Below are 10,256 nucleotides of genomic sequence, written 5' to 3'. Positions count from 1 at the left end.
GAACCAAGCTACATTAGAGAAGCTCTTCACTGTGCTGCTAGGTTTGAAGTGTAGTTTATCTGCCAGGGCTTAATGCCTGCATTAAAGTTACCCTGGTTACTGATGACTCCCATTCAATCACCTGAAATTCGTTGTCTCTGCAGTGGAGAACTGTGTGTTTATTAGAGTTGGGTTTTGATAAAATGACCCAGAATACAGAAACAGATACCTGAACCAGTGTATTTAAAGTTGAAATTAAAAAACAGAAACAAAAAGCTCTCAATCCATGTCTTCAACATCAGCTGTGTGACAAGGAGCACAGTAATCAGAGATGAAGCAAAATTGTCATGATACTGGTAATACAGAAATACTTACCATAGCATGATAACAGATCACAAAATTGCTAACTATGCTGAGACAAACAGCACATATAGATGAACAAAATATAAAGACACAGCTTGAGCACCATCATTTTTTTAAAGTGTCACAGTCACTTGCAAGAATGATCTGAATCATGTGTAGTTCTAACCGTTACATGAAATAAAGGCTAAAATCAATTCACCCTGCTCTTCTGCAAGATCACTCACTCTGGACACATGAACATACCTATATCAGTCTTTAGAGTTCATCAGTTCAACCAAAACTGTGAACTGAGATAAACAGTCTAGGGAAGAGTTTAGCAAAGTAAAAGCCAAACTGGGCCTGCAGCACATGCAGTGCTTGCTTTGGTAAAGTATATGGCCCTTAAAGAAAGTATGCTCACAGGTCCAGGATGACTCTATGAATCTATGAAAACCATGGATACAACTGATAGAAGGGTGAAGATTCAGAAGGACTGCATGTTAAGTAATTGGAAGGATGTACATCTTATGTGATTGGATTTTTCCTAACTTCTTCATCCCAATCAAAATCTAATGCAGCATCATCTAGCTCTGCTATGGAGAAGAGGGATGTCTTTGTGACCATGCTGGCTTTACTAGAATTTCCCAATGCAAAACTCTTCCTTTTGCCAGGATTGCTCATGTGCACCTTCAGTGATGGGCTGTGGCTTTCCTTGTTGGTGTCATTCTTAATGGCAGGTGAGGTTTCTGATTTTGCCTCAGGACGTGATACAAAGGAGAATGTTGATAGCTTGGCTAATGTGCTGGAGCGAACCTTCCCTGTGCTTGGACCACCAAATTTCTCCTCTCCCTCCCTTTTCTTCTCAGTGGGTGGAGGTGACACAGCATCCAAACTGACATCAGAGTGTATTGTTGCACTTCCTCTGACCTCTTTCCCTAAGGCCTGACCCTGTTGCTCTTCTTTCCCTTTATTATCAATTGATCGTTTTTCCAAACTACATTTTCCTAAGTGAGGCAATGCCATCTTGCTTTTCTCAGGTGGGCAGCAGTCTTCTGGCAGCTGCTCTCCCTGGAGCTGCTCTCCTGGCTTAAAAATAGTTTCACTCTGAAAAAAAGAAAATTCTTCATTTGTCTTCTCCGAAGAATGACCAAGCTTTGTCCTTGGTCTGAAAGAAAATTTAGCTAGTTTAGCAGCTGGGGGACTTTCACTTTTTTGCTCATGGGAACTTACTACCTTTGTTTCCTTCACTACTTGATCTTTACTTCTTTTCCTCATGGAAATTGCTGCACTTTTTGCTACTACAGATACACTGTTCTCTTCTTCCCCTAGCAAAGAATCTGCATCGCTTGAAAGATCTGGCAGGCCAGATGCAGGTAATACTGGAAGAAGGGTCTTTGCCTTGGGGTCCTGTGTACTGGTAAAGAATCCATGTGACTTCTCCGTGTGCAGCCTCTTCCAGCTTCTAGAGGCATGTTGTCTAATGACTGAATCCTGCACACTGGCACTTGGTGCTGGCTCTGCAACATTATCTTCTGAAGAACAGTTGTGTTCTTCAGTCCTTTTCCTGCTTAACTTGGAAATTTTGTCCTGTTTCAAAGGAGCATGCAGATCCACAGTTGCTAGTGACTCTCTTAATCCATTTTGCTTCCTTGGTATTGAAGCAGATCTTTCTTCAGAACAGGATGTTTTACCTGGGGTTTTTGAAGCCAAGTTATTTGGAGAGATCTTGGGCACCAGAGACTTCTGAGAATTTTCTTCAGCATCAATGATGCTCTCTTCCAGGCTGTCAAACCATGCCAGGCTGTTTGTATTTTTGTTATTACCACATGCTGGGTTGCACAAGGGTTCTGAATGAATATCCCCTTCATGGTTGCCTTCAAGCAAAGGCGTCTGTGGCGCAGAGTTATCCTCTTCTTGATTTGAAGGTTCTGACTGAGACCTTTGCTTTGACTGCCCAAATGCATCCTCATTTGAGCATCTTGCAGTAGTACTGAAATTTGTCTCTTCAGGCTGCTGCTGGGATGAATTTTCCTTTTGCAATCTAGACAATGAAAAGAAAATTAAACAATAGCAAATTAATTTTCTTCCTTTTTCTTTCTTCATTGCATTCATGATACATAATATGCATGACTGGTAGAAAGCTACAAATAATGTAGGTCACAAAAGTATATTATTATGTTTCACATATAGCTCTGAAAGCTGGTGTCACAGTCTGTGATCTTTCAGCACCTTTGACAGTAAGTGGCAGAATTTAGTGTCCCCAGTAGCAGATAGGCAGTTGGACAGAGAAAGCAACCACCTAAACTGCATTTCCTTGGGAAACCAAATAGAAAAAAAAAAAAAAAAAAACTAAACAAACAGCTTTGCACTACTTACAGCCTTTGCTAGAGTCCCTTACAGATTTTACATATTCTTTAAGTCTATCTTCTAAAACAGGAACCTAATTAAATCTTATCCTGAGACAGGTAAAGCCTCAAATGAGTTATTGGAATGGAAAATCCAGGTATTACTTGGAATAGTGGTTGTTGTTGGGTTTCTCTCCTATTCACTGTGGGTTCAACATGTCAAAAACATGATAGAATGAAAGATCACTTATAAAAGTTAATTATCAGTGTTTGTGGCTATCAGTATTCTCAGGGCCCTCCAAAACAACAGAGGTGCCAGAGTGAGGGTTCCCTCCAATCTCGGCAGAGTTGATATTCTGTCTTTTGTACCTAAATACATAATTTCCAAGGGAGACAGCATTCTGGTTTCTTCTAAACAGTGATACAAACCATGAGTGAAAAGCAGCCACATTCCATCCCAAAAGTGACTGCATTTGTCTATGAAACAAATGGAGAAATGGTTTTTATGCATTATAAACACATTCCCTGCTCAGTGAGAGAGATAACACTCTATTGAAATGTATGTTTTAGAATAATTACTATAATTGTTTACTAACATGTTTATTCTTAATTTTTTTAATGGAAGGTAGCAGAAATTATATGACTCATCAAGAAGAGATGAGAGTTATATGACACATGTTTGTTTTATTGAAATATAGTCTAAGGGGAATGCATGGGACAAGTCTTCTAATACAGAATAGGTTGTTAAAGAGGACATTCATTTAGTATTCCCTAAGCTGCTTAAGAGAGGGAAGAAGAAATCAGCTTAATTTGCAGCAGAGGGCATTCGGTGGGATATTGGGGAAACCTTTATGAGCATTTGGTGGAGCAATCATGGAACAGACTACAGAATGGCAATAGAAAATCCTCATCATTAGAAGGGCTTTGGAGCAGATAATGTGAGCTCCTGCCAGGAAGGTCAAATGCAGACCTGATCCTGTCTTTGTATTTGATCTACAATCCCATCCTACATTTCTATGATCCCTCATGAACACTTCTGTTTTAAAACTAGCTTTTGTCTGTCTGTTGAAGATATCCCACTTTCATCTGTTTCTGTTGACTCTGTGGTTATTTAACACATCATTACTACAAGTTACAAAATAAGTCTCAAAAATATTCAAAGGAAAAGTGAATTCTCCCAGCTGTTTCCATTAATTTCAACAATATTAATCTTTTATCTTCCTCTACCAGTAAGAAAGTACAAGTCTCTTTGGAGCCTAATCTCATTTCAGGAAAAAAAGTGAGTTGGGTTTTTTTATTTTATTTCCTTCCAATTCTAGGGTTTTTCTCTCAGGTTCAGTGCATTAAAAGTTTTCTATTAATAACAACAAATACATTTCCCAAAGATTATTGCAGTGAGCTGAAAACTAGAGATGAGACGGTGAAAACTCCAGCATGTAAAAAAGAAAAATCATCCAAAAGAACAGAACTTTGATTCAGGCTTACATTTTCCGTTAACAGAAAGAGAAGGATCCTGACAAGCCCAGCACAAAAGAAGGCTTAAAAAATCGTGAAGCAGATCTGCTGTATTTTACCACGCAAGTAACAAAAGGATATATAAAATTATTTGCTCAGCTACAGAATCTAGCATTTTGACTCTAAGAAACACTTTTGAAACTTATCTGAGCATAGCATTCAGATATGAGCTGGGAACTGATTAAAATATTTGTAAATTTCGTAACCTAGTGGGAGAAATGATCTTGTGATGAACTCAGAGTGCTACTTTAAAACAATCTCCCTGATTATCCATGTTCTCTAAAGAACGAGTCCCTTCCCAGTGTCAGACTATTTTTAGACCCTCTCCAGATACTATTGTGAAACAAATTCTGTTTCCCTTCTGAATTAGTTTGTTACTTTGTGTATTATAACCTGTCAAGTCTTTGTAGCTCTTTGTGCAGAAGATCTTTCAGCTCCAGCCGCTCCAATATGATTTCACACTGTGTTCGGTACTCCTCCATTGGATTTTCTGGAAATGAGGTGTGTAAGGCATTGATGCCTCCGAGTAGTGCACCCCCCTATGGCACCAAAGAGATTAAAAAACATTAAATTGGAAACTACCTTTATTATTCAGCACCAAATTTAAACAGCAGAGATGGTATGATCTGAAATTCTCCCTTAGATATTTTAAAGTTTAAGGTAGCAAATATTTGCTGTACTGTATCCACACAAATAATCCTATTACATCTGCTCACAGAGTTTAAGTTGCTCATACACATTAAGAAATTACATGATCAAGCCTGCAGTTTACTCATACTGGTTTATTTGTACTGACATGGAGTGGGAAGTCCACCTAAACCTTGAGAACATCATGACTGAAAATGAAAGTTAAGATTAAAGAAGTTTTCCAAATACCTTGTAAAAATTGTGCCTATGTGAGGAACTTTTATAACTGAAGAATTCTGACTCCTAGAAGTTTTCATTAGCTTTGCCTAATTTCTTAAACAAAAAGACCTGGGTATTAAGGCTCGTCAACACAGGGTAAATTGTTGGGCAGAAATATTTCTGAATAGCTCTTTAGGAGTAACTTACTATTTGTGAACAATTCCAATGAATTGTAAGTGATTTTAATCCGGGACAATTTTTGCTGTGCCCTGTAAAAATGAAGTAGTTTTTATTTGGGACAGAGCACCTGCATAGTGATTTGTTCCACAAGAAATAATCTAGAAGAGTTCTGTAGTTAATTGCTCTTTGGAAAAAAACACCTCACACCACAAACCCTCTATTTTACCACAGAGTAGTTAGCATTTACCACTCCTACCTATTCTATGAAGTTCAATACAACTAATGAACAAGACGTGTATTCAGTGCCATGGGCACAATAGCAAAAGTCAAGGAAGTCTCTAGATACAGAAATTGCTACCTGTGGCATCACATGGATTACACACTTTCTATTGTGGTAATTTCTGCTTTTCCCATTTTACAATGTCAAAATTTTCTATTAAAAAAAGTTACATTGAAAACCATCATTCTGGTGTCTAATTAAAGCTCTCTGAAACTACAGTGCTAAAAATAAGGCTGTCCATGCAATTTTTAATGCCTCCCACTGAAGTTACCACTTGGGGTTTTTCTGACCCATCATTTCATGATAGATCTGTTCCACATAGAGGCACCAGTCTGTTGTCATGGAAAAAGCTGCTGCAGAACCTCTCTGCGGTATTTGCTTCAGGAACTGGAAGGTTCATAGGTAATGAGGCAGGGACTCAGTCTCTTGGTTAGAACAATTAAAAAAAGACAAGGAGAACCAGATTCCACCTCTGATGTTAAGCTCCAGTTCTCATGATTCAGCAAGAGCCAGTCAAGAAAAGAAAGACAATAAATCTCTAAGTGGGATCCTGATGTGGTGTGTGCATAAAAGGAAATTGCAGACAACAGGAAATGTGCTCAAACACTCAGAGTGCTACTTCTCTGAAACTGGGGCCCCAACCATCTGTCAGGGGGTACGAGCTAGTGAACAGTTTCTCCTGGGTTGTGCATAATTCAGCTCCAGATCATAGGAGCAGCACCGCTTCACAAGGACTGCATGGAGATAGGTAATTGATATTTCTGAAATGAAATTCAAGTCCACTGGAGATGAATTCCAAAGAAAAACACACTAAGAAATTGAGAACACTGTCTCCAGAAGTGCAGGTAACAAACAAAGTATTGAGCAAAACACTGACAAAAGATAGCTGCTTTCTGCTTGAGTACTGTCAACCTGTGACCTAAGGACACAGTGGAGAAAAAGAGGACTACACAGTAATATATCCTGAGATATACAGCCATGGGCTACAATAATGATTTGCCCTCACTGATGTTTCAGTCCTTTACTTGGCTATCACAAGGAGTTTTTTTTTTTTAATATTGTGTGTGCTTGTGAAATTCTAAGTGAATTTAAGATATCTATGAAGTTTCATTCCTGTGCTGGTGCTCACGTCTTGGAGATATCTACCCCTGTGAGACTCTGAGATACCATTTTGAGTAGAGGAAGGAAACCATTTGATAAACCACTGTAAACTGTGGGCAGGGGATCTAAAACATAGAGACAGTATTACAGGGAAAGGAGAGGTGTAAAATGCCTAGGGATGGGAAGACAAATTATAAAAAGGAGTAAAAGGAGAGGGATTGGAAAGAGAATAAAACAAGGATGGAAACATAACCAAGAGAAGGAGGGAGACAATGTTAGCAAAAGGAAATACGACAAAGAAAAGATCAAACCAGGGGGGACTGGAATATGCTCACAAAGTAGGAAAGAGAAATAGGTGAATTACAGGATGAAACAAACAAAAAACTCAAATGAACTAGGTTTGTGGTGAAAATGTGATAGTCTTCCTTCCCAAGAGGGCTCACAAGAAATATCCAAACAGTCACAGAAGAACTGTGAAATTTAATTTTACACTGGCAAGAACATGACTTATTGTATAAATTGCAAAGACAGCGTTTAAGATGGAGTTTGCAGAGCTAAAAGGTGGCAGCCAGTCCTTCAAGAATGATATTGCCACTTTCTCAATTACAACTTTATTCTACAGACTGAATATTAGGCAGGAAACACAGGATGTATCTGTACAAAATGTTGTGGGGCTTTTTTTCTAGAAAAGGAATCTGTATCTGAAAATAAACTTTTGCATGCTACTTCTATCCTTTTTAATAAAACAAATAAATCACTTCGTTCAAAAACAAACTGCTTACTTCTTCAGTGATCATTTATATTTTCCAGGAGGAAAGTAAAATCTGACCTTAAATAGCAGATCTCAAATTTGCATTTTCCTAGCAAAAATGAACACATTTGCCTACTTGTTCATAAGAAGCTAAGAGTGGAGCAAAGACGGTAAGCACACCAAGGACTCCCAGGTAATCTCCAGTTGTAATTCAGGCAATTTTCTCACTTACTGTTATTAGACAAAAACTTATTTCACAGTGTAGTGGGTTGACCCTGGCCAGGTCAACTTGCAGCCCTTGAGGGCAGGACTGTACAAAAATGAAACAGTGACCCACAGTTAAAACAATTCTTTTACATTTACTTGTGCTCATCAGGCAGAGAGACACACAGGGGACAATGCACATTGATTATTATTACATACATACATTTCACTTTTTGATGTGTTACCAAAAAAACAAAGTCAGTATTTCAGAGTTCTTATATTCATAACCATACTTTTTTGAAACCACTGTCCCATCAATTTTCCATCTAGTTAATTACAGGTTTAATTACACTTAATGAAGACTTACATGATATCTTCTGCAGTTTCGAGAGCTTCATATTTTAACTTTGATGCAGTGCTGTCATTGAAAAGCTGAGCTCTTCAAAACAGTGCAAGATGAATTGCAGCAGACAGCGAAATAATCTTTTCCTACTTAATAAGGTCAGGCCCTGTAGTATTTTTGAGATGAATTACGTTTGCAATGTTGTGCAATAGATTATCTGTGGCACAAACTGCAATTAGTCTCTCAATCATCACTGAAAGGACAAGGGAGATCACAAGCATCTACCTGCAATATCTGACTTTGTGCATCTACCCTGAAGAGCTTTGTCTCCAAAAAAGGAGCATATCTACTCCTGCAAAGGTCTTTCAGGCCCATTGAACTAGTGGGTGCTATATAAAACTGTTTTAATTTGAAAATACTCAAATCAACCTATACAGAAACATAGGAAATGCCATTTTGGATCAGACCACTAAGCTGAGTAGCAGAGTACACCATCTCTGATAGAGCCAAACCCAAATATTCAGATGTGCTAAAAACTCAATGCACAAAACTTTGGATAATCTGCTTATGGTTATTTTTTTTCTCCTCCAAAGCATGAAGATTTATTTCTCTCAAAAATATTCTTTCTGAAGTAATAGTTTCTATGTTATTTTCCACCTTTCTACTAAAAAAACCCTTCTATTTGATTCACATTTCTTTTACTCATTCTAAATGTGTTGCTTTTTCAACATCCTAATAATATTACAGGAAACTAACATCTAGCCTTTCCCATTTTTTCAATGTCTTTTTGTATAGAAATGTTACATAAATCCATGTGATAATTTGAATGCATGATTTTCAGCCCAACCAAAGTTTTGGAATTCTAAGCCTTCTACAAATAAAATAAGTCTTCTAAATGTTCTTAGTTTTACTATTACTACCAATATAGTTTAAAATTATTTAATGGCAAAACAAATTGTAGGTCTTGGCAACTGTTTGAACTTGCTCCAAAAAATTATTTGTTTCTCTCATACCTAATTAATGAGTGATTTCATAACATCATGGAAGAAAAACCCATCAAAGGCTATTAAACACAGTGGTATACACCCAATTTCTGCCTCAAAATGTCTTTAAAATATAGATTACCAAAAGCCAATAGTATGCCAAAACTTCACTTAGACTGTGAAGTCTATAAAAGGTGACAGGCCTTTATCCTAATCCAGATTTTTCAGCATAATTTCTGTTTAAGGATTTTAACAATCAAGATGGACTAAAAATGACTTGTCAAGGTCTCTGATTACCTACTTCGCATGAGTCTATAAAATCCTTTCCAAAGGGAAGGGAGTTGGCACATGTCTACATGTAAAACAGAATCCCTTAAATGTGGTATTGTAGCAATGGCAATGTCTGCAAGAAACCTTACCTGCATAGAAGATTCCATCACTGATACCACAGTTACAGCATCTTCCAAAGTCACAGTATCCCTAAACATCAGCCGGGCATGAGCTATCAAAAATAAATGGGTGCAAGTGTTACTGAAGTCAAAAAACAATTTTTTGTACTAGAAGAAACAAGATATTTCTTCAAATTTCTTCAGCAGCTCTCAAACACTGGTGCATGGGCACAACTTAAACATAAACATAATAATTTTGATTTCTGTGTCAATTTCAACAAAAACTAGAAGGACTAATTTTTCTCGTGAACAATGGGGTGCAATTTTCAAATTGCAATTACAGTGACAGAATAAAGATGCCCAAAATTCTACAGTTAAAAAATGTTAAGTGCTGGATTTCACAACAAAGAGTATGATTTGAAATATCCCTGTCTCTATAGGCATATGTCATCACCATAAAGTGAAAAATAAGGTCTAATTTTCATACAGGTCAGAAAAAATGTTTTCCTCTACCTGCTCTGTGTCACAGATTTAGTATTATTTAAAATGCTTTTCTCTACAATAGCTTTATTTTTTCTTCCTTGCCTTTCTTCAGTCAGCAAAATAAAACTGATTTTTGTAAATAGATATAATGCAAATAATTTAACACATGAAGCCTTTTTCCCAATTAGCCATGAAAACACACTCAGTTCTTATTCAGCAAGAGAAAGACAGGTTACTTAATACTATCTAAATAATACTTTGAAAGAACAAAATCCTACTAAAAGCACGAATCGCATTAACTGGTTAGAAGGGAAGAAACACTGAATGTGAAAATTACATGTGAATCTTGAAAAGTCAGGAATATCTTTCACTTAAATGGAGAATGTCTTTCTCCCAAAATGGAGAATAAAACATAAATATCTAAAGTAGGAGGCACTACACTGCCATTTATGCTTGTTATACAAAATACAGTACATTCGTCTCAATTCAGCCTGAAAATATTTGATATGCCATTT

The 10,256-nt window shown here is 37.2% G+C and overlaps 1 protein-coding gene across 2 annotated transcripts in view; it reads right to left on the bottom strand.

The window, feature by feature from the left end:
- Positions 1–205: 205 nt before the first annotated feature.
- Positions 206–10,256, bottom strand: part of MCM9 (minichromosome maintenance 9 homologous recombination repair factor) — a 49,141-nt gene continuing 39,090 nt past the window's right edge. For both annotated transcript variants that reach the window (XM_085056094.1, XM_085056093.1), the window contains 3 exons: positions 9,289–9,371; positions 4,575–4,720; positions 206–2,362 (listed from right to left, as the gene is read on the bottom strand). In XM_085056094.1, the coding sequence (XP_084912220.1) occupies positions 847–2,362; positions 4,575–4,720; positions 9,289–9,371 (1,745 nt within the window). In that variant the 3' untranslated portion in view covers positions 206–846. The remainder of the gene's footprint in view (positions 2,363–4,574; positions 4,721–9,288; positions 9,372–10,256) is intronic.

This window comes from Lichenostomus cassidix, chromosome 3 (assembly GCF_008360975.1).
Source record: "Lichenostomus cassidix isolate B80296 chromosome 3, HeHo_3.0, whole genome shotgun sequence".
In the NCBI taxonomy this organism is placed as follows: Eukaryota; Metazoa; Chordata; class Aves; order Passeriformes; family Meliphagidae; genus Lichenostomus; species Lichenostomus cassidix.
The sequence above is the reverse complement of the archived record's forward strand: the minus strand, read 5'-3'. Positions and strand labels throughout refer to the sequence as shown.